Source organism: Amphiura filiformis, chromosome 4 (genome assembly GCF_039555335.1).
Source record: "Amphiura filiformis chromosome 4, Afil_fr2py, whole genome shotgun sequence".
NCBI lineage: Eukaryota > Metazoa > Echinodermata > Ophiuroidea > Amphilepidida > Amphiuridae > Amphiura > Amphiura filiformis.
The window spans coordinates 5205971-5231060 of NC_092631.1; the positions used below are offsets into that span (position 1 = coordinate 5205971).

Below are 25090 nucleotides of genomic sequence, written 5' to 3' on the forward strand. Positions count from 1 at the left end.
AATTATATTTTATTTTAAATAGAATTAAAACAGTCATCAATGTGTGTCGAGCATAGCATCAATATGGAAGTTTATTTGCCTTTGGGCTACTAGCTGCAATGAACCCTAAGGCTCATTGCAGCGAAAAAAAATGTTGGCTGTTGTTTTAGATTTTTAGAGCTAATTTTGTATGTTTTGACAGATTTATAGGTCTGCAGACCTTGATTTTCAATGGAAAAACAACAATAACCGAGGTTTGCAGACTTTCAGGGGTTATCGACCATAAAAAGACAACAACTTCAAATAATTTGCTAAAGAACATCTATGTCAATCCAAAACAATAACCAGTAACAAATTAATATCAAATTAATTGTGTAAGTTTCATTTAAAGCATGTTAAAATGCTTTTCTTATGGGGGAGGAACAGACTTATGACACACGGTATATAACCTTATTTGTGTGCTATCTACTGCTGTATAGCTTGGCTAACTTATCACTATACCTATGAATCAAGATGATTGGAAGCATTACAGATATTTCTGGGAAGCATAAATAATGCAGGTATATTAACTGAAGAAATCATATAAAGAATCTTATGAGATTTTCTTAAAAGCATCCTTTAAATTGATTTTTGATATATAATAATATTAAATCTTCTTCCTAATTGTTGTCAACGACCTTCAGGCGCGGGAAAAAGACGGCATTTGCTTGCAGTCTATATTGAGTTTGTCAAATCACACAAGAACAAAATTATCATATCTTATCAAATTTCATGTGTTTTTTATTTGTGTCTTGCAGTGCACTTACATAGAAATAGACCAAGTTGCTCACACATGTGCTGTGTTACTAAGCAAGCCGGCATGGATGTGGGGAGGCGAGATGGGTGCCAATGAAAAGGGTGTTTGTATTGGAAACACAGGGGTTGTAACAAAATTATGTGGACCTGATGATGCCAAAGAAAAATTGTTAGGACAAGACTTGGTAAGGTAAGTATAATATATATACACAGAAACTGAATTTTGAAGTGTTAGTGCAAAAATGTCCTATTAAAACCATAGTGTAATGTTGCAAGGGTTCACCATAGTTTGAGGTCACAATGCAGATTATCATAGTGATGTCACAATGGTTCACCATAGTGTGACGTCACAAATAATTCGGGTAAACATAGTGTGACGTCACAATGGTTCACCATAGTCATATCGAAACCTTTGGGGAACTAAGATTTTCCGAGCTATTCCACGCTTGAACTCCTATAGAAACACGGGCTAAAATCGGGTCTTTTTTTACATCTCTTGCCACCGAAACATAATTTGTGGTGATATAACCTGGATCTGCTAGTTACATGGAACTAATACTGTGATCTTTTGATTTTTAAAAAATAAACATGCACAAAACTTGTTTAGACTCGCGTATCTAGGGGTAAACTTTTTATTTTTAGTCAAATATCGTGAAAATTTCAGTGTAAATTTCGCGTTTCTTGAAAAACCGGGAGCTTCTAGTCAGCTTCTATTCACCAGAAAAATAAACAGCGCCATCTAATCACTTGGATCTCTTGAGTAAAATTTCTTCAAAGTGACCGCTTTCCATTGATGTAACATTCATTTTGGTGGCTTCAGATTAAGACTCGCGTGTGTTCAAGAAAGAAAACATCGTGAATTCAAGTCTGACTGAAATCTAGTCATCAGGCCGTCATATCCTAGTCTTTTGCACAGACCTAAACATTTCGACGCACTGAATGCATAAAGCCAATCGATCAGAAAGTAAACAAACAATCCGCTGAAGAGGTTAAGTGAGCTATTGTGCATAACGTGGACAAGCTTCTTCGCAAAGTTCGTGTAGATTCTATCATATTTGTGGCCAAATTGTAATTAAATTTTTTATTATTCTGTAACCACAGTGTTGTAAAATAAGTAATACAGAATAAAGGTGTGTATTTGTTTGCAATAAAACACAATATAAAATGGTTAAAATAGCGATAAACGAGTCGTATGTCAAAATAAAAAATTCGACCGATAGTATCATAGGTTTCAGTGCTTCGTTGACAGTATCGATCTGTGTTCACTATGCGTGACCTGTGCGTTCAGGCCAATTTTGATAGGGCCCTTTTCACTAAAAAGGTTTCCATATGGTAACGTCACAATGGATCACCATAGTGTGACGTCACAATGGTTCACCATAGTGTGACATCACAATGGATCACCATAGTGTGACGTCACAATGGTTCACCATAGTGTGACATCACAATGCGGGTAATCATAGTGTGACGTCACAATGGTTCACCATAGTGTGACATCACAATGGATCACCATAGTGTGACGTCACAATGGATCACCATAGTGTGACATCACAATGCGGGTAATCATAGTGTGATGTCACAATGGTTCACCATAGTGTGACATCACAATGGATCACCATAGTGTGACGTCACAATGGATCACCATAGTGTGACATCACAATGCGGGTAATCATAGTGTGACATCACAATGGATCACCATAGTGTGATGTCACAATGGTTCACCATAGTGTGACATCACAGTGGTTCACCATAGTGTGACATCACAATGGATCACCATAGTGTGACATCACAATGGTTCACCACAGTGTGACATCACAATGGATCACCATATTGTGACATCACAATGCGGGTAATCATAGTGACGTCACAATGGTTCACCATAGTGTGACGTCACAATTCGGGTAATCATAGTGTCCCAGCAAACACAAAAACGTTTTAAAAACGTTTTAAATAAGTTACATTTTGGCTTTTGGTTTAGGTAAAAGCGTTTTAATAACATTAAAATGTCGGGTTATATAAAGGTCATGATAACGTTTTAAAAGCGTTTTGTATGAAAACACACTACAACAATATTTTAAATGTTTTCAAAAAATGTTATTGTAAACTATTTTTGCAAACATTTTTTGCCAAATATTGTGTCAATACTTAAATAACATTATGTTAAAATGTTTGAACCCAGCAAACACAGAAATGTTCTTAAAATGTTTTTATCAAAACCTTTTAATAACATTTAAATGTCGGGTTATATAAAGGTCATGAAAACGCTTTTGACACGTTATTGAAAATATTTTGGGCAAACATTTTTCGCAAAATATTTTTTTCAACCCCAAAATAACATTCTGTTTAGAATGTTTTTGTATCAAGTTTTCAAGAATGTTTTTAGAATGTTATTAAAACGTTTTTATACCCTTTATATAACCCGACATTTAAACGTTTTCTGTAAAACATTTTTGTTTGCTGAGCAGTAGATTATCAAAACATGTTTTTAAGGTTATGAAAACGTTTTATACTCTTAATATACCCTTTATATAACCCGACATTTAAGCGTTTTCTGACAACCTTTTATAACCTTTTGCGAATGATGTCGAAAACGTTTTGTGTTTGCTGGGGTGACATCACAATGGTTCACCATAGTGTGACGTCACAATGCAGATAATCATTGTGACGGCATCACAATGGTTCACCATAGTGTGACATCACAATGCGGGTAATCATAGTGTGACATCACAATGGTTCACCATAGTGTGACATCACAATGGTTCACCACAGTGTGACATCACAATGGTTCACCATAGTGGACATCACAATGGATCACCATAGTAGTGTAACGTCACAATGGTTCACCATAGTGTGACATCACAATGGATCACCATAGTGTGATGTCACAATGGTTCACATAGTGTGACATTACAATGGTTCACCATAGTGTGACGTCACAATGGTTCACCATAGTGTGACATCACAATGGATCACCATAGTAGTGTGACGTCACAATGGTTCACCATAGTGTGACGTCACAATGGTTCACCATAGTGTGACATCACAATGGTTCACCACAGTGTGACATCACAATGGATCACCATAGTGTGACGTCACAATGGATCACCATATTGTGACATCACAATGCGGGTAATCATAGTGTGACGTCACAATGGTTCACCATAGTGTGACATCACAATGGTTCACCACAGTGTGACATCACAATGGTTCACCATAGTGCATATTCACAGTGGTTCACATAGTGTGACATCACAATGGTTCACCATAGTGTGACGTCACAGTGGTACAATGGTTCACCATAGTGTGATGTCACAATGGTTCATAGTGTGACGTCACAATGGTTCACCATAGTGTGACGTCACAATGGTTCACCATAGTGTGACCTCACAATGGTTCACCATAGTGTGACCTCACAATGGTTCATAGTGTGACATCACAATGGTTCATAGTGTGACATCACAATGGTTCATAGTGTGATGTCACAATGGTTCACCATAGTGTGATGTCACAATGGTGAAAGAGTGTGGGATTTCACAATGGTTCACCATAGTTCACCATAATGAAAGACAGAGATAAAAAGTATTTATCGTGTCTAACGTCATCTGTCAACAAACTCGAGGTTTGTTTACAAGTGTCGTGATGATGACTTGCTGAACGTGGCGGTATAACCGGGCGCCTTATTATTAATTTTGCACCTTTTGACATGCAAACCATGTGTGTGTGTCATCACAATGGGTCACCATTTGGTGATGTCACAATGGTTCACCTGAGTGTGACATCATAATTGTGAACCATAGTGTGTGATACCATGGTGGTTCATCACAGTGTAATGTCACAATGGTTCACGACAGTATGGTATCACAATGGTTCACTATAGTGTGATGTTACAATGGTTTAATATGACTTCCTTGTACTAGCAGAGCAATAATAATAATAATAATAATAAAATGCATTTATAAAGCGCATAAAACTAAAAGGTCACTATGCGCTGAACAACTTAATTACACTTAACTTACACTACAAAAAGCATGAAAGAGCAAAATATAAAACAGCAAACAAAATAAACGAAAATGATTTTAAAACCAACAGCCTCAGGAAACGAGCAAATGACACAGGAGGAATGAAGCAGTGGATTAAAAGCATTAACAGCATGGCAAGATTTAAAAAACAGCAACAATAATTTAAAAAACAGCAATTTTTGATTAAAAAAATTGGTAAGCAATATATACAACCAATATAATAATATACACAATTAAATCAAGTTCAAAAAACAGGAGCTGCAACAGACAAGCGGAAGACATCGGCAAGAGTTGTTATTAAGTGTCATACACAGATTTAAAAAGGTGAGTCTTCATGCGCGATTTGAGTTGTGCTGTAGTGGCAGAGTTTCGGACGGAATCGGGGAGGGAATTCCAGAACTTGGGCGCTACAACCGAGAAGCACCTTCCGTATGTTACAGTCTTGCTGGGAATTTCAAACAGCTCTCAAGGTCCTTGATGGAATGTAGCGCGACACAAGATTAGAGAGATATGCGGGAGCTTCACCGTTGAGTATCTTGAATGTCAACAGAAGAATTTTATAAACAATCCTTTCTCTTACTGGAAGCCAGTGGAGTTTGTACAAGACAGGGGTTATATGGTTTGATTTCCTGGTGAGGGTTACTACACGGGCAGCCATGTTTTGGACACGCTGTAGTTTGGCGATATCCTTATCGGGTAGACCAACAAGAATACTATTACAGTTGTCTAACCTGGAAGTGACGAACGCATGCACTAATTTCTCTGTATTGTCTGAATCGAGGTAACGCCGAAGTTTGCTGATCCTGTGAATTGCATATGATGCACGGCGACAAATGTCATTTACGTGGCTGACCATTTTGAGATTTTCGTCGAAAACAACACGCCTAAGTCGCGAACTTCCGGAGATGAAGCAATAGTTGCATTGCCGATGGTAATGGAGATATCCTCAGGCACAGATCTTGCATAGCGTGATTTGACATGCAGAAGTTCTGTTTTAGAGTCATTCATCATGAGCTTGTTCTCAGTCAGCCATGAGTGGATGTCACGTATACAGTCCTCTAGCTTCGATAACATGCTAGTGCGATCACTGGGCTTGATTAGCACATACAACTGCGTGTCATCGGCGATGACATGCTGCAAAGATTATGGCCATTAATAATGTCTTCAATTGGAGCAGAGTATGCAATAAACATCTCGGGGCCAACGACAGAGCCTTGCGGCATGCCCCAATCGATGGTCATAGGATCAGATTGTTCGCCGTCGATAAGCACAGATTGCTGTCTATATAATTGTCCAGATAGGAAGCAAACCATTTATGTACAGGACCTTTGACACCGTATCTCTCATGTAGTCGATGCAGCAAGATGTTGTGATCGACAGTGTCGAAAGTCGCGGACATATCCAATAAGACTAATACAGCCTCACCGTGGGTATCAACAGCTTGGAGCAAGTCATTGTTGACTCTGACAAGGGCAGTTTCAACGCTGTGATACTTTCGATATGCCGATTGATTTTTGGTGTACAAGTTATTGTTCATCATGTATGACTGGAATTGAGAAATAGCCGCACGCTCGACGATCTTTCCCAGAAAAGGCAAATTTGAGACAGGTCGAAAGTTTTCATTTCTTCAACATCAAGACCTGCTTTCTTAAGCAGTGGCGTGACAAGGGCTCGTTTTAGGCAATCTGGGAAAACCCCTGACTGCAGCGATTCGTTGACAATGGTGGTAATATGAGGAAGCAATTCAGCAAGAACATCCTTGGTAAGGCACGCTGGTAACGGATCTAGAGAGCATGTCTTAATCTGCGAACACTTGATGATCTTTAGTACTTCCTCACATGTAAGCGGTTGGAAATCGCTCAAATAGCTCTCACAATGACGCATATCGCTGATATTGACTGAAATTGTAGATGGAGTAGCCAAGTCCAGTGCAAAACGGATTTTTTTTGATCTTTTCATCAAAAACTTGCAGAATGTATTGGCAAGATCCTTCTTAGAAGTATGCGATGGAAGGGCATTAGATGGTTTGTAAACCGACAATCTGTTCACCAGACGAAACATTTGTTTGGTGTCACAACCAGATATTTGATCACAATAGTAATCCCGCTTGGCACTGTGGAGGTCATTCTTATATTGGCGACACTTTTCGCGATGGATTTCTTTGTCAACAGTCAATCGCGATTTCAGCCACTTGCGTTCCGCTTGTCTTTTCTCTGTCTTAGCCCTACGTAGAGACTCAGTGTACCACAGTGCCTTTGGTCTTAGAGACACTTCACGCGTTTTCTCAGGAGCATGAGCATCAATTAGTGCACGAAGCGTAGAGTCGTAAGATAAAACCATGGCATTCACGTCACTTGATTGATCTAAATCCAAGCAGTCGGAAACTTCTTTACGGAGAGTTTCCATGTTGATTTCACGAAGTTTCCGGATTTGAAAACACGTTTAGATGTTTCAGGTCGCGAAATCATGACATCAGATATCACCGCAGCGTGGTCAGATGGAAGTCCCCACTGAACATACGTATTGAATACATAATCATAGTGAAGGTCACGGGTAATCAGAAGATCGAGCATGTGTCCTTTGATGTGTGTTGGTTCTGTAACATGCTGAGTTAAACCCGCGGACTGTAAGATGTCATTCATTGTTCTGGTCCCAAGATCATCTGGGACATCCATATGAATGTTGAAATCGCCTGTGATTATCAGATGTTGGGAGGCACCAGCAGTAGATTCAAGTAGACAAGAAAAGTCACTGAAAAACTGCTTTGTAAGATTGGCTGATCCAGAACGATATATAACAATCAAGTTAACGACATCTTTTAGGCCGTTAGAGATGGATAACTCAAGGCATTCAAACGAACTGTACTTGTGTGGTGTAGTTTTGACGCCATACCCTTTGCGTAAGATGACACATATACCACCACCGCTCTTTCCAGATCTGGGCAAATAGTGGATTTGATGGTCAGGAATAGTATTTGTAATATCAGCAAGAAATGTATGATCACGCTCATCACCCTTCCACCATGCTTCAGTTATGGCAAGGATGTCCAACTTCTCATTTAAGATAAAATCACACACATCTGCAGCTTTTTCGATAACCGATTGAACATTCCATGTCGCAATGTCGACTTTTTAGAACAGGTTTTGATTTACTTATTTGAGCGCCCGTTTCAAGTTTAATAGTGACCAACTCCTTAGGACGATATTGTTCAGATTGAAATTGCTTGACCGGACGATTATTAATACACACAGGAATAGATCGTTGTTTTCCTTTACCGGCTCTACATCCTCTACGAGTTTGTTTGGCAATTTTCAGTTCTTTCAATAGATCCCATACTGGTTGCTTTATTCTACAACTTTTGTTCTTAATCACCGTCTTGCGTTCAATGAGTAGAGTGATTCTCTACCATACATGAAAGGTCTCATAATGTCAGTGAACTGAGATCAATTTTGATCGATGATTTCATTCACACACAGTTCAGCGTTGTACAGAATACTATAGCATAACATACCATATGAAAAATGAATTCAAGTCGAAAAACGATTTTACCACGCAATTTTGTAGCTTTCACAATATAAAATGGAGCATTATAACGACTATTACTCACATAAGTCCATATGAAAAATGTACACAAGAAAAGTTCGACGGAAACAGTTAAAATTCGTAACAATTCACGGAGAACGATGTGGAGTGCAGCCACTAGTGACGGGCGCTCAATAATTTAAAGTGGAGATACAACATTTCGTTGTAGAGCAAATTACAATGGAGATACAACATTTCGTTGTTGTTGTTTTTTTAATTTTTAAAGGCTTTTTTTTTTGTTATTCAAATTGTTGCTCAAGATTTTCTTATTTTATATCTTGTTTTGGTAGAAAATGCCATATTGCAAAATTATCTATGCCCGTGTAACGGGGCATAGATATTGTATTTGTTGTGTTTAGTTTTCGACTTCTCCTCCTCCTTCTTCTCACGCTTCCTTTGCACTCCTCTAGCTCAAGAACCAAAGTAGCCTCGGGGCCCATACTTGGTATAATGATGGCCCATGACCCCTAAAAATTTCCTGGGGTAGCCTCGACCCCAGAGGTCAAAGGTCATGGGCTACAGGGGGCAATATGTGTAAAATTTGAAGCATCTCTAGCTCAAGAACTATAGCGCCCTCAGGGTTCATACTTAGTATAATGATGACCCATGACCCCTAAATGTAACCTATGGTAGCCACGACCCCAGAGGTCAAAGGTCATAGGCTACAGGGAGCAATATGTGTAAACTTTTAAAACAGCTTTAGCTCAAGAACTATAGCGCCCTCAGGGGTCATACTTGGTACAACGATGGCCCATGACCCTTAGATATTTTCTGCAGTAACATCGACCCCAGAGGTCAAAGGTCATGGGCTACAGGGGGCAATATGTGTAAAATTTCAAACAGCTCTAGCTCAGGAACTACAGCGCCCTCAGGGTTCATACTTGGTACAGTGATGACCCATGCCCCTAGATGTATTCTATGTTAACCGCATCCCTAGAGGTCAAAGTCTAAAGGCTTTAAAAGGCACACTAGGTACGACATATTAACACAGTGTAGCGCAATAGGTAGTATTTTGTTAGCTACCTGTGTTTGCAATGATAAGGTCCGAATCGTACGTCAAGGAAATTGATCACTTGACAAAAACTCCCTTAAAAGGGAATGTGTAGGCATTTAGGGAATGTGTAGGCATTTTGTTTTTGGTTTCTTGGACCACCTCAAAAGGTTGTCATGATGGGACAAGGGGTGTGGTTGGTTAAGGGGTGGGGTATTACTATTAAAGAGAGAGTGTGGTCCAGTCTGGTGGTGTTTTAGAGAGAGTGAAGATCTGATGGGGGTAAAGAGAGAGTGTGGTCCAGTCTGGTGGTGTTTTAGAGAGAGTGAAGATCTGATGGGGGTATAAGAGCGAGTGAAGGCTTGGTAGGGTATTAGAGAGAGTGTGGGCCAGTCTGGTGGTGATTTAGAGCGAGTGAGTGTCTAGTGGAGCATAAGAGAGAGTGAGAGTCTGGTGGGGTATTAGAGAGAGTGTGGTCCAGTCTGGTGGTGTTTTAGAGAGAGTGTGTGTATAGTGGAGTATAAGAGAGAGTGAAGGCTAGGTGGGGTATTAGAGAGAGAGAGTATGGGCCAGTCTGGTGATGTTTTAGAGAGAGTGATGGTCTGATGGTGGTATAAAAGAGAGTGAAGGCTTGGTAGGGTATTAGAGAGAGTGTGGGCCAGTCCAGTGTTATGAGCATTACACGTATATCAAATGAAAGCTTAAAAAAAGTGCTTTCACATAGTGATCACCAAGTTTTCGTTTGTGAATAGGGGAAGGGGGTTAGGTGTGGTCACGGGCATAGATATTCGTGTTTGGTAAAACACATTACTGTGGCATCTAGTTCTAATTGTACCAATGACGTTCTTGCATTAATGTCTTGCAACATTTGAAATTTGACATCTTATTTATGTAGGCCTAATTGAAAGAAATAATTGACTGCTTTTCAGACCAGTAATATAGCTTAAAATTTGCGATAAATTATTAAAACTAAAATAATAAATCTAGTGAAATATGCCACATATTTGGAAATGATCTAGCTGGTAACAGCTGTTTTTGATCAATGCAATTGTTAGAGTTAATGATCAGTGAACATGAACACAGCTGATGTTTTTCTGCCGAAAGCAGTATGTATTCGAATTGGAACATGAAAAACGACTATTGGGCGAAATAATGGCCGGATTGCCATGACAAATCATTCTGTCAAGTACATTTGGGCTACGTTTTCCATGTTGCCACGAAGTTCTTACAGTACAAAATGCTCAATGAGTCTGCATTTCGGGCTAATGAATTATGCATTAGAAAAAAAAATGACAGGGACGGTCATAAATTCTTTATACTGGGTTGTAGTAAAATGTTTGCCTTGAAGAGTGATTATAAAATGTTTGACTTGATTCTGGACTTTGAAAAGAATATAAAGCTTTGAATGTGTAAAGTTTTTATTGTTTTAAAGAAGTTAATCTGAAATAAGGTATCTGTGAAGGATTTTAGGGATATTTAAAGGGCCTGCACCCCGTCTTACAAAAATGTCGAATTTTTTGTGAACGGTAGCTAAATAGTTCAGCCTGAGACGAATATTTAGGGAGATCGGGGCAAAGTGGAACACGGGCAAAGCGGAATCATCAGTCGGCTGCGGAGCAGGTGACTACAAGCTCCTATCTTTGGCTGCATCCTTTTTTGTACTTTGTGTACTTAACCTCTATCTTTTTAACCAAATATCCCACAGAGTCGCATGCGATATGTCAAACTTTTCCTCTGGTCATAAAGAACAAAAAAGTCAGTGGTCACATCTCTGTAGGATCATTGGTTGATGAGATATAGTCACTTTTTTCTACTTTGTGCATTTAACCCTCTATCTTGTTAACCAAATATACCACAGAGTCGTGCGATATGTCATACTTTTCCTCTGGTCATAAGGAACAAAAAAGTCAGTGGTCGCATATCTGTAGGATCATTGGTTAACGAGATATAGTCACTTTTTCTACTTTGTGCATTTAACCCTCTATCTTTTTAACCAAATATACCACAGAATCGCATGCGATATGTCAAACTTTTCCTCTGGTCATAAGGAACAAAAAGTCAGTGGTCGCATTTCTGTAGGATCATTGGTTTATGAGATATAGTCACTTTTTTCTACTTTGTGCATTTAGCCCTCTATCTTTTTAACCAAATATACCACAGAGTAAATGCGATATGTCATACTTTTCCTCTGGTCATAAGGAACAAAAAAGTCAGTGGTCGCATATCTGTAGGATCATTGGTTAACGAGATATAGTCACTTTTTCTACTTTGTGCATTTAACCTCTATCTTTTTAACCAAATATACCACAGAGTCATGCGATATGTCAAACTTTTCCTCTGGTCATAAGGAACAAGAAAGTCAGTGGTCGCATTTCTGTAGGATCATTGGTTTATGAGATATAGTCACTTTTTTCTACTTTGTGCATTTAGCCCTCTATCTTTTTAACCAAATATACCACAGAGTCGTATGCGATATGTCATACTTTTCCTCTGGTCATAAGGAACAAAAAAGTCAGTGGTCGCATATCTGTAGGATCATTGGTTAACGAGATATAGTCACTTTTTCTACTTTGTGCATTTAACCTCTATCTTTTTAACCAAATATACCACAGAGTAAATGCGATATGTCAAACTTTTCCTCTGGTCATAAGGAACAAAAAAGTCAGTGGTCGCATTTCTGTAGGATCATTGGTTTATGAGATATAGTCACTTTTTTTTCTTTTGTGCATTTAGCCCTCTATCTTTTTAACCAAATATACCACAGAGTCGATGCGATATGTCATACTTTTCCTCTGGTCATAAGGAACAAAAAGTCAGTGGTCGATATCTGTAGGATTATTGGTTAATGAGATATAGTCACTTTTTTCTTTTTTGTGCATTTAACCCTCTATCTTGTTAACCAAATATACCACAGAGTTGTGCGATATGTCAAACTTTTCCTCTGGTCATAAGGAACAAAAAAAGTCAGTGGTCGCATATCTATAGGATCATTGTTAATGAGATATAGTTACTTTTTTGTACTTTGTGCACTTAACCCTCTATCCTTTTAACCAAATATCCCAGAGTCGATGCGATATGTCAAACTTTACCTCTGGTGCGTGAAGACGTCTGGCCCGATTGGCGAGAGTTCATATTGGTGCGTATGCACCAAATATGTATCTTGTAAACCTTAAATTTTGCCTTGCCTTCCTTCGTAATCCTGATTGGGCCACAAAAAAAATGTGTTCCACTTTGCCCCGGTCTCCCCTATACTAGGTATATTCGTCTCGGGCTGTCTCCGGTTTTAAAGCATCGCTCGATGGGTTAAGCTTTACTGATTTTCTTTATTTTAATACTAGTATATTGTAAAAACCAAGTAGCTGTGGTGTTAGCTCAATATGCTAGGAAAATATTATAACCGATGACTTCATGTTCACTTTGGCTAAATCAGCTGTATTTTTGCTGATAAGGGTGCATAAATTGGCATTCGACATGTTGGAGAAATTCGCGTCAACTGTTTCACTATTGAAGTAGTAGCACTCACAACCCGGGGGTTCTTCCTGGTTGAAGGTATACGGGGATGTGCCACGGTTTTGGGGTACCTTTTCAGCGATTTTGGTATATCGATGGGTGGGTTTTCAGTGGATACCAATGCGCCCAATTGGGCGCATTTGGGCAAAAATGCCATTAAAGCGCCCAATTATGTCAAATTTGGGTGCTTTTTGGGTGCTTTTTCTTAAAAATTGGTATACTGATGGGTAGCAAAAACAGTAAAAAGTAGGTATAGAGAAAGTCAGCATCCGAAAGTTTGCGTGGCACACCCTCATTACAAAATTTTCAAGAACCCCCGGCTCACAACGTTCTTCTTCTTCTTCTACCGGTGAGTACATTCCTCTCTCGAGAGTATCGCGGTATACTACGATTTAAATGATTGCAAATTTACACATTTGTAATCATTTTGACCACAAAATATGATGTGAAAATACCGGGAAAATACAGGTACCCCGGTAGGCCTAAGCAATGAGAACAAGTGTAACTTTACTATGGAAAGTGCTATGAAAAAAAGGTTTCCAGTTTTGGCTTTCTTTACTCAAGGGCTTTAATTTGATATATAAAATGATGCAGGTTGATGGCAAATTTGAATTCACCTGGCATACCTACTTACTACAACCGGAGGCTGAGACTTTTGAATGAATTAGGGGTTCATTCATATATTTTCATGACTAAACGATTGTTTATGCCCGAGGGCTTTAGCTCGAGGGCATAAACAACGCTTAGTCATGAAAATATATGAATGAACCCCGCTCATACATATCGCAACATTCTGCTTGCTGTTATTTCCTCCAAAACTAAAAATACCATCATTTTAAACTAAAAACTACCAGTTCCTTATCATTTTTAACAGTTTCTCCATCGCTAATTGTAAGAAAACGTTTTCTTGCTCAGTCCATCGTGCTTGGACGCCGCACGAACATCGCGTACATCACTCGCGCTTTATGCGTAAATAGCTCGCTGAACATAGACGCGTAATATCCTGCTCGCGAAGCGCCCATCAGTTCTCGCTACGCTTGTTTATGACCGAACGCCGGGCATAAACGTTGTTTATGCCCGCCTATCGACCAATCACGCATGCTGTTATATAGCGAGTATGTATGAACGCAGGTTTCAACAGCTGCACTCGATCCAACCGCGATCGTATATCGCGTATTTCAAACTACAACGCGAACGCACGACCTTGGATACAATGCTAACCAATCACGAGTGCATTCCCAGACAAACGAGCACCTAGACCGGTGACTTTGACTCGCGTAGTGAAGCGGACACTGCTTAGCAACGACTTTGACACGGACGCATACCTGGGCGCAAGCAAGCAGATATGTTCGCGTCTACGGAACATGTTGTATTTGATGCGAGCGATAATGGCGCTGGAATCACACAAACCAGCGCGCCTTTCTCTCCAGTCGCGTGTACAGAACATGTTGCATTTGACACAAGTGATAATGGCGCAGCAATCACGCAAAGCGTCTTTCTCTCCAGATATGAACGCTTTTTTCTCCGCGTCCAACCAACCGACCAAAATCACCTTGGATACGTGGCTTCACCTACTGCCCTGGTTAGGGATGGGCACTCATAGGTAGGCTAGCACACATCACACACTAAAGGTGGCGCTGTTCGTCCATAGGGAAGTGGAATGTGCATGTACGGTCAAAAAATGTCTACTGTGGGGCTCAATGAGAAAATCACTAAAAATTTATTTTGACAACCAAAACCTAAGTGATGTTGACTTATGTTGGTACTGGCATGATACTGGATTCATAAACTATCACATAGTGCAATCCATGTTCCACCAAGTCGACGCTTTCGATTTAGCTCAAAAGCAATTTGTGTGTAAATCAAGACCATCCAACACAGCTTTCTTACAGTAAAGAATAGGAGGTCATCTGGGGTCACATACATTAGTGTGCATTGTACATGTGCCTGCTGTCACAATTTCACACACAAAATTTTGGGCAATTTGATGTCACTATTTTTGTCTGTAACTTCAAAAGTATACCGGTATGCACTAGAAACATGATTGACCCCTTATTGTTTAGGTAATTTAATTCTCTTTCAAATGAAAGAACTTTCAGCTAAAAATATTGAACTTCAAAATTTTATGAACATCCCTATCATAGGTCTAGGTGGTATGTCTATGAGTGCGTTGGCATGGTTGGATTCACTTCCGCGATACTCACACACAATCGCTGCGCTGGCGTATATCGCGCAGTGTACGCATAAAAAATTGGCCACGCTATTGAAAGTTCATTCAATTGGAATTCCCTCAGCGAATTCCTACTGAAGACATAAATCATCTACACATGTCAGATGTATATATTGTATTAGCAAATATCCACAAAAGCATTCATTATAAATTTATTTTGATGATTAGTCATAATTTATGCCATATATTATATACTTAAAACTAACCAGTGGATTTGCGAACAATTTGTCGACATAAATGACGTTATTTTTAGTAATATGCAGACGAATGGCCAAATTACCTGTTGTGATAAATTTATCTGTACAAATTGTCGCACTCTGAGTGACATATGGTGGTATATTTGCAACCCTGCTGTGGATATGTGAACAATTTGTCGACATAAATGGCTTATGGAGAAATTATTAGAAAAAAAGGTTTTTTTGCCTAGGCCTGTCCTAGGCCTATGCTAGGTATGATCATCAAATTTCGAAGTAGCCTTTTTAGTACTTTTTTGGTCCTGGTGACAACCCTGCAAGTAGGATATTTCACATTGAAATTGTTTTGTTTAGAAAGGTGATTATTTAACTTGGGCAAATGTATTTTTCCCAATTCTGTGACCATCATTGATGGTACCTTACAATGAATACCTGTACAAAAAAGCAAGTACCCATTATGCAACATTTTTCAGCACAGCAATCAATTTTACAGAAAGGAGATTTTATTTGAAAAAATCTTACTATCACTGTATGATAACTTCTGCTGTATAAAGGTGTACCAATTGACACTTTTTGACTTTCAACCTTAAGTTTCTGGTGTCCAAATTTCAATTTTTTTTTTTTTCCTACACAGTTATTAAGCTATTTCTGTGGTCACAAGTTGGGAGTTGAAGGAGGCCCTCTATTATATATAAGCATCCGGGGCTCATGATACGTGATTATAGCCTAGTTTCCTTGTGTGTAGCCTCAGTACGAAGGCTACAGCATCAATGTATTGAAAAATGCAGGGTCCATCGATCATGTCAGTAAATGAATAGGGCCTAGGCCTATTTTGTTTTGGGACTGATTATTCGGACTACCACCCGGCATGCAGGTATTCCTACATTAAATACAATAGAATTATTACCATTGCAAGATGGCTTAAAGCTAGCATTTCAAGTATCTCTTATAAGCTAATAACAAATGGTGCCCGCTGGAATCTCTTGAGGCATTGTCTTTTTTAAAGACATTTCTTGTTTGGTTTGGTTCAATCAGTTGATGGTCAAAACCAATGTTCAATGCCAATATTAAACAACCTAACTGATATTTGTGTGTTTTAATCAGTGTATGTGAACAAAATGTGCTGGTTGCATCAGAAGCATTGGTGACACCAGAATTTTTTTTTTCCAGGGGGAAAAGGGGAGGGAGTAGAGTGGAATTGGAGGATGAGGGGTTCTGAAAATTTGCTAAAAAGTTGGCATTTTCTGCCCCAAATAATGGGTTTTTTGGTGATTTCTTATTCTACTTGGGAAATTGTGGTGATGTAATGCCCAAGTTTAGGGGGCAATTCCCCTTGCTCAAAAGAAAAATGGCAAATAAGATGTATGATATACAGTTGTTTTCAGTTCCAGAAATGGCTTTACACATTTTTGTTGCAATCTGAACTTTTAGAGAAAAAAGGCTTTTTTTTTGCCTATTTTTAAAGGTTTACAAAGTTCAAAGGTCTGTGACCTGATCATTGTGTCAAACATCAAGAATGTTTAATCAGGTCATTTTGTTGAAGAAGACTGTTATTTTGCATTGAGATCAACATTTAATTTTCTATAATGGATTACCAATGCTAATAATTTGTTGTATATTTGTTTATTTTTCAGACTTGGTTTAGAAAGATCATCGTCAGCCAAAGAAGCTCTAGATATTATAACCGGCCTTTTAGAGACCCATGGACAAGGGGGTAACTGTCAAGAAGCCCCTTCACCATCAGTCACACATCATAATAATTTCCTTATTGTGGACCATAAAGAAGCATGGGTGTTGGAGACGGCTGGCAACCTCTGGGCTGCTGAACAGGTTACAGGTTAGTGTCATGAGGTGTGAAATTAGTAATGGTAGGGTCACAGAAATGGGTTATTCCTGTTGAAATCCACACTACCCCTGTGGAAGATTTTGGAAATATCTTCCACAGTGTGTATGTTTTTCAAATGTAATTGGTCAGGGCTAATCATTTTCTAGCTTTACCTATATATTCCACAACTGGTGTGAGTATTTCAAATGGAAGTTACCCAATTGTCTATTGTATTCAAAACTCATACTCCTTCTGTGGAATCTGTGGAAGACTTCAGTTAACTCATACCCCTTCTGTGAAAGACTTTAGCTAAATCTTCCACAGGGGTAGTGTGGATTTTAAATGGAATAGCCCAATTATGATTGGTCTTACAGGGATGTAAGTTTTCAGGATTTTTACAGAATTCAGGTTTTTTTGTAGTCCAGATTTACACAATTTCAGCCTGTTTTGGGGCTTTTTAGCTTGAATTTACACGCTTTTTCCTAATTTTCAGGGTTTTTTCTTCTGGCTTACTTACATCCCTGGTCTTACCTTTGAATATCAGGTAAATATTACTAATTATTCAATGGCCTCAGATCAACCAGAAACTTTAACATTTAATAGAAACAGTGTTGGTGCTATAATATTCTGCTAGGTGACAATATCGTAAAAAAATATTAATTATCGCAATTACTGCTTCACCAATGACCCCATGATAATTTCAAACTAGACTCGACAATTCCCAAATGAAAGCAGAATAAAGTCACCAATTTGGCAATAATATTCCAAGTTTGTAGTCAGATTTTACCTTTCTATATCTGATGAAGCATTTGCGATTGGAAATAATGTAATTGAAACTTATTTATATAGAATTATTTTAAGCTTAATAGCTTATACTACAATTTGTTTGAGTCTTAAAATTTATCGCAATATAATCATTATTGTAATAAATTTTGCTGCAATATCGTGACATGGAACACCCTGGCGATGCCATTTCAATATTGTGTACTGATTCTAGTACTGCATACATCCAGATCTTGCAAAATAAGTTTATTTCTTGACTATCGACCCATTATAGCCAGTCTATTCTTAAAATGAAAACAAATGGCACCTTTACAAAGTAATGGGAGTGTCATTTGCTGTAATAAGGAGATGTGGTCACACTTGCACTTTTTTTCTCAATTTAATCAGCTCCCGCAATAATGCATTGTTTGTATAACTGAAATGGGTAACTTGTTACTATGTAACTTGTGAGAAGTGTAAACAGTGCATGCGGTTGTCATGGTGTATTAAAAGTGGATCATCAAGTTAACCTTTTGACAACCAATTGGGTGCCTTTTGATGATTTTCCTGTGACTTTTGCCCGTTTCCTGTAACATAGAAACCAATGCATAAGGAAAAGAATTGGGTGACTTTTCAACATTTGTTCCCACGACTTTTCGGTAGTTTCCTGTTCCATAGAAACCAATGATTAAGTGAAAAATTGGGCTACTTTTTGATGATTTGACTTGCAACCCTGTAACTGCATACTATATAGTTCAACACAGATTGTAGCTGTTTAACAGTTACTGTTTAGAAATTTAAAGGACTAATTCAGCTGTAAAGACCTCTGGCAAGACCTCTGGCAAGCTGTTGATGCCGGTGAGCAAGTCGTAAAACACAGCCAACTCAATCAAGTTGTCAACTGGTCCAAGCTGAAACAGCAGGCCAGTTAATGAAATAAGAAGCCTCGAATTATCTATCTGAAAAAATGCACTTACAGAAAATATGTTTGATGAGTATTCACAACTTCATCTTAACCCTAAACCACACATGACTCACAAGTTGGTTGCACCTTTAAGGTGGTACTACCCCCCGATAAATTTTGTGACTAATTTTGCATTTTTCTCAAAAAAATAACTGCACACTGGTAACAAAAGTTATATGTCTTATAGGGGCATGGAATCCAATTGTATTTCACTGAAATTTCAGTGATTAAAGACAAGTGGTTCATTATATATGTTAAGAAATGAGGTACAATCTAGCGGTACCTCTTTTCTTATCATATATAACATACCACTTGTCTTGACCCAGCAAACACAAAAACGTTTTAAAAACGTTTTAAAGAAGTTATATTTTGGCTTTTGGTTTAGAGAAAAACGTTTTAATAACATTAAAATGTCGGGTTATATAATGGTCATGATAACGTTTTAAACAGTGGCTTAGCTGCAGGGGGCAATTGCCCCCCCTGGCAAAAATTGCCTATTTGGGCCCCCGCCCCTAGTGCAAGGAAAAAAGAGGGAAAAGGAGAGAGAAAGAGGAAAAAGAGAGAGAGAGAGGGAGAGGAGGGCAGAGAGATGGGGAATCCATACGATATGCAATACTGCGTCGATTATTATCAATAAGCCTGGCAAAATTGTCTATTTGGGCCCCCCCCTCTCACCCCCCCAAGTGCAGGGAAATTTGGTGGATTTGGGTCCCATACAGGCTTGCCCCCCCTGGAAAAAATCCCAGCTACGCCGCTGGTTTTAAAACGTTTTATATGAAAACACACTACTGTAAACTACAACAATATTTTTAAATGTTTTCAAAAAATGTTATTATAAACTATTTTTGCAAACATTTTGCCAAATATTGTGTCAATACTTAAATAACATTATGTTAAAATATTTGAACCCAGCAAACACAGAAATGTTCTTAAAATGTTTTTTCAAAACATTTTAATGACATTTAAAAATGTCGGGTTATATAAAGGTCATGAAAACATTTTAAAACGTTATTGAAAATATTTTGGGCAAACATTTTTCGCAAAATATTTTTTCAACCCCAAAATAACATTCTGTTTACAATGTTTTGTATCAAGAATGTTTTTGGAATGTTATTAAAACGTTTTTATACCCTTTACATAACCCGACATTTAAATGTTTTCTGTAAAACATTTTTGTTTGCTGAGCAGTAGATTATTATTATTATTATATGTTATTATTTTTTGAGAAAAATGCAAAAATAGTCACAAATTTACCAAGGGGTGTAGTACCACCTTAAACTATGAGTAGGTGAGATAGTGTGGACATGCACAAAATGCAGACTATCCTACCACAACACAAGGGCACAACTGCGCATATTGACTATTTTGAGATGATGACCAAAAACTGCTAAGCTAGCAGCTTCTATTTTATAGAATCTATAGACGAATCCAACGAGCCAAGTGATGGTCAGAATTCAGTCGGCCATTACTGGGTCCCGTCTGCACCAAACTGGTGTTGTTACTGCCCAATTGAGTGGATTAAATCCGCTTAAAAATCGATGTTGAATTGTATTGTGTTGTAAACTTCCATCATTCTTTTGTCTACGTGTAACAAGGGTGATGGAATGCAGTTTAATATCCTCGCCAAGGCCACATCATTTCACATTTTAGGTGGGATAGACCTAAGGGGGGACCCAGCTATGGCTGTCATTGAGGTGTAGGAATGCGTGAAAATGGATTCGTCTATAATTGACTTGTAATCAATTTGAAGGTGTTTCATCTGGGTTTGAACTTTGGCATGTAGCAATTACAAACAACCAAAAGGAGTAGCCAAGAGGGAAGGGGGCAGCTGCCCCATGTGAGAAGTCTGCCCACTGTGGGGTGCTGGCTGCCCTGATATTTAAGATTTTAGGCCTGTTATGTACATTTGAAATTTTAGTCCATTGATGACAATTTTCATCAAATATTACCCCCTATTGAAAGTTGCCTTAAATCCCCCCCCGCGAAAAAGTCACTGCCACTACAACAACCTGAAATCGTCGAAGGAGAAAACTAAAACAAAGAAAGATGTTGGTTATTCCCTTTTCTTGTGTATAATATATACCATACTGCATACATTCAGGAGCATCTGCAATAAAATACATGCTCACATAGGGTTAATTATGGAAGAGTCTATTCAGTAAAACTGGAGGTTATAAGTTTTACCAGCCATTTGCATACAAAGAACGCCAATGCATATGCTAAACCTGACCTGAAATTATTTACCAGGCTTCAGTAACCAACTGGGTTGCAATGACTTCCAATATGCATTGCTTTTGATAAAGATATTAAATGCATTACTTTGCCCGTCAATGTTTAATTTGAAGTGCTCCAGTTCAATAAATCCTTTTCATCTGCTAGCGCTTTGATGAAAATTTAGCATGTACATGTCTACATTTAGCCAGTCCCTGGAGTAAACTATCTGCATCTCTTCTTTTCTTTTTTTGTCTGCATAGGCTGACTGATTCTGCTGTTGCATCAGTCTTTTTGTTGTGGTGGATTTTGATAGAATTTCTGATGTCTTTATCAATTTGAATCTATCAGCATCTTTGCTCAGTGGCGTAGCATTATAGGGGCAAGTGGGGGGCACATGCCCCCAATCGATCTGAAATTTAAAAAAATGGCTTGTGCCCCCCCTCAGACCCGGTGCCCCAATCCCGGTGCCCCCCCAATCATGGTTGGTGCCCCCAATGTGATGACCCACGCTACACCACTGTCTTTGCTGGCTTGTAAAACAGACAACTTTTAAGATAGGGGAAATGCTGCCAAAGTGGTAATTAAAGCTCCCACAGCTCTGGATACTCAATTGGTTTACAACATCATAATTTAATATGAAACTGTTATTCTTTCAGCTGGAGAACGCAACATTTCCAACTGTCTTAGTATTGGATCTAAGATGGATGCCTCTGCTTCCGGATTAAGCGAGTCAGACTTTTCCCAAGCTTATTCAACAGATTCATGCAAAAGCAGATTTGATGCAATTAAGAGCACTTTATCTGGAGATTCAGGTTAGTAAAACAAACCACATTTTATGCATGTAAACAGTCAACATTAATGGGTATATTTTCACAGGAAAATTTTCTGGACACATGACCAATGCGTATCACTGTGAGTGTGACCTCGAGCCTGATCTCTGACCCCCGGCGGTGACCTCGCTATTCAAGTCTTAGTAATTTTGAATTGGAATGCTGCAATTTCGATAGAAATTTGTGTATTGCAAATTTATTGAATATCATGCAATCTTAATTTCTTCACAATATCATCAAAACGTAATTTCAAAAATATCTACCTACGAAAAAAAAATATTTATCTACGGAAACTCTTACCATAATATTATTAACTTGCGACAAGTCACTTATTTTGCATCAAAGGAGGAATTCTTCCTATTCAAATACATTGGTAGACCACCTGCTGTGCTTGGGTCACATTCCATAATGCTAATATGTCTGCGCCCATGGGTGTCACATGTCCAGAACATTTTCCCTGTGAAAATTTACCTATTAATTCTGACTGGTAAAGATGTTATCAGTGATCCCTAGAGGAGGAATGGACAATTCTTACTTACTTGGCTTATTTCCAGTGGTTTTTCCCTCACCACAACAGCTCTCCAAAGCTCTTCAGATATCAGTGTCCAAATATGTCAGTGTGCTTGAGCACATCTATACATATGCAAGGGGTTGTGCAAGGGTTGGTGTACCTGAGAACTCATCATTTCTGTGCGCAGTAACGATGTTCGATAAACGATGTGCGCATCGGCATAGATTGGCGTGACGTAAAATGACGAGTTCTCAGGTGTACTCGCAAAGGCTTATGGGATTTACCAAAAAGGTCAATTACTGACAAGTTCCTTCTTACACCTGACCCATTGTCCAACAAAGTGTGTCCTTCTTTCTTTGAGAGTGTAGGAAGGTATTCATACAGCTCTTTGGAACTTAAATGCTGTTTCCAGTGGATACTCTCCTAAGCATTTAATTGCATGAACCATCCAGTCCTCCATAAGTCAATAAAATTAATATGAAAATAATTGGAAAAAAGGAAGAAAATGGCAGTGCTGATAAGACTTTGATATGAAGCTCCGTTTAGTTGTGTGTACTTACAAGTATCCATACAAACATTCCTCCAACATTGTCTAAGGTATTATCTATTACCCTTATTAGGTCATGTTTGGTCCATCAACTGTATGGTATCCTAGCACACCTTTACTCCTCACCAAAATGCAAAAATCTGATTTTCAATGATATTTCAGATTGTCTGATTTGCAGCAAATAACTGATAGTGTCTTCAACACTTACTACTACTACTACTAATCTCTCCAGTATAATAGAGAACCTCTGTAACTTAAGTAAAATCAACTAGCTGCTTAGTGTTTATAATTTCCAGTCTCTTTCAAAAAGCATTAAAGAGTGTACATAGCTTGGGGTTAGAGTTAGTGAGCTTTAGTGGTTGAACAAGACCTACTTCCTAGAGCTTTATCAACACTGCCTGGTAACTGCTGGCAATGCCTTGTTTAGCCTTGACATAAAAGAATAATAATTCAAGTACATCAAACTCTTGAGAACAACTTGCTACAAAGTGACTTGTGTGCAAGGGGAAATGTAGATAAAAGAGCAGTAACTGATGAGTGTCCTAACTATCCTAAAGCATCAGTGCTTGAAATGTGGGGGGACAATCAGCCTGAACTGTCAACAAGTGGCTGAAAAGAACCAGAAATGGGTTATTTTGCCAAAAGGTGTATGTTAGGGGGGTCACACTCCCCTGGGATTGACGCCCCATGTCCTAAAGTACAAGTACTATAGAATCATTGAGTTTGTTAATTCAATTAACCAAATATTTGTGTGTGTTTGTTACCTCTCTTATACCACAGGATCAGTAGATGTTGGACTGGCAATGAAGTGTCTAAGAGAGGAATCTACCGGAATCAATCAAGGCGCTGAAACAACAGCAAGTATGATATCTATCTTGACATCACCAGATTCTAACGTCCCGTGCGTACATTTCATCACTGCCACACCCAACCCGAGGCACTCAGTCTTCAAACCGTTCATCTTCACCAAAACCATGGAAAAGTTTCCGGAGCACACCGTGTCGCCGTCCGGAAATGACCGCAAGCATAAACTCTATATAGCCCACGAGAGGGCGCTTGTCACTTTTGCCGCAGGTGGCGAGAAGGCTCGGCAGCTGAAGGAGATCATGACGTCTTTAGAAGACGAAGCCATCATGGGTATAGAAGATATTTTACAAGGGGAAGATATCCCTGATACTGAAGTGGATGAGTTATTCCTAGATTGTGCAGAAACAGAGATTAAATTTTATAATTGATGTTAATGAAATTGTAAAATGCAATATTAATTTAATTGTTTGTCTCAAAGCTCTTCAGCAATCAAAACGTTAATGTGGAATGCGGTTTTTATTTACTTTAATTTTTTATATATAATATTATTTTGACTGTAGAGGCAACGTGTGGGTATGAAAAAATGATTTTTCAGTTTTCCAGTTATATAACACGCATGATTTTTAAACGTGTTTAGCTTTGAGACCAACAATTGAATTAGTATGGCCTTACACATGTCTAATTTATGGTGTATACAGTCAGTCAAAACTACCACAAGTATATAATGTTCACATGTAGCACTACTAAAGTAAAAACTCAGAATATTATTTACATCTAGTCATCTACAATATTAATATTTTGTTTTACCAATATTAAGTTTAACCAATGTAGCATTATCTTGGGCAACAAGGTACAAGGTACAACTCATAGGTCCTGTGTTCAAATCTAGAACTTTCAACATGCAATGTCGTATAAAGTGCAGGTCATATCAAAATAGCTTCATTTGTATTACTGTAAATTTCAGAAATTCAAAATTGATTGGTCCACATAATGCAGCTAGTGCTAGCTGCATGTGTTGTACCCAGTGGTGGTGCCAAGGAGACAGTGGCATTTGCCCCCCCCCCTAAAAAACTACTTTCTGGGCTAATATTTTTCATATTTTCGCTACCCCAGATTTCACCCCCACCCCAGAAAAAACTCCTGGTGCCACCACTGATTGTGCCATTTCATACAAAACTGCCAGAAAGCAGTGAAATTGGTGTTTCAATTGTGTAATACGATTTGAGTTTGAAATTCTGTATTTTGTTGACTTGCACAATTAATTTCACACTGAAAATTGATAACTTGCACAATGATTCTTGATGTTATTGTGGTATTTCAGTTGAAATTC

At 38.5% G+C, this 25090-nt stretch overlaps 1 protein-coding gene across 1 annotated transcript in view; it reads left to right on the plus strand.

The window, feature by feature from the left end:
• Nucleotides 1-24284, plus strand: part of LOC140150496 (secernin-2-like) — a 44413-nt gene extending 20129 nt beyond the window's left edge. Inside the window, exons 3-6 of the mRNA XM_072172518.1 lie at nucleotides 777-964; nucleotides 16935-17137; nucleotides 21722-21877; nucleotides 23734-24284. Coding sequence (XP_072028619.1) covers nucleotides 777-964; nucleotides 16935-17137; nucleotides 21722-21877; nucleotides 23734-24188 — 1002 coding nt within the window. The 3' untranslated portion in view covers nucleotides 24189-24284. The remainder of the gene's footprint in view (nucleotides 1-776; nucleotides 965-16934; nucleotides 17138-21721; nucleotides 21878-23733) is intronic.
• Nucleotides 24285-25090: the final 806 nt, after the last annotated feature.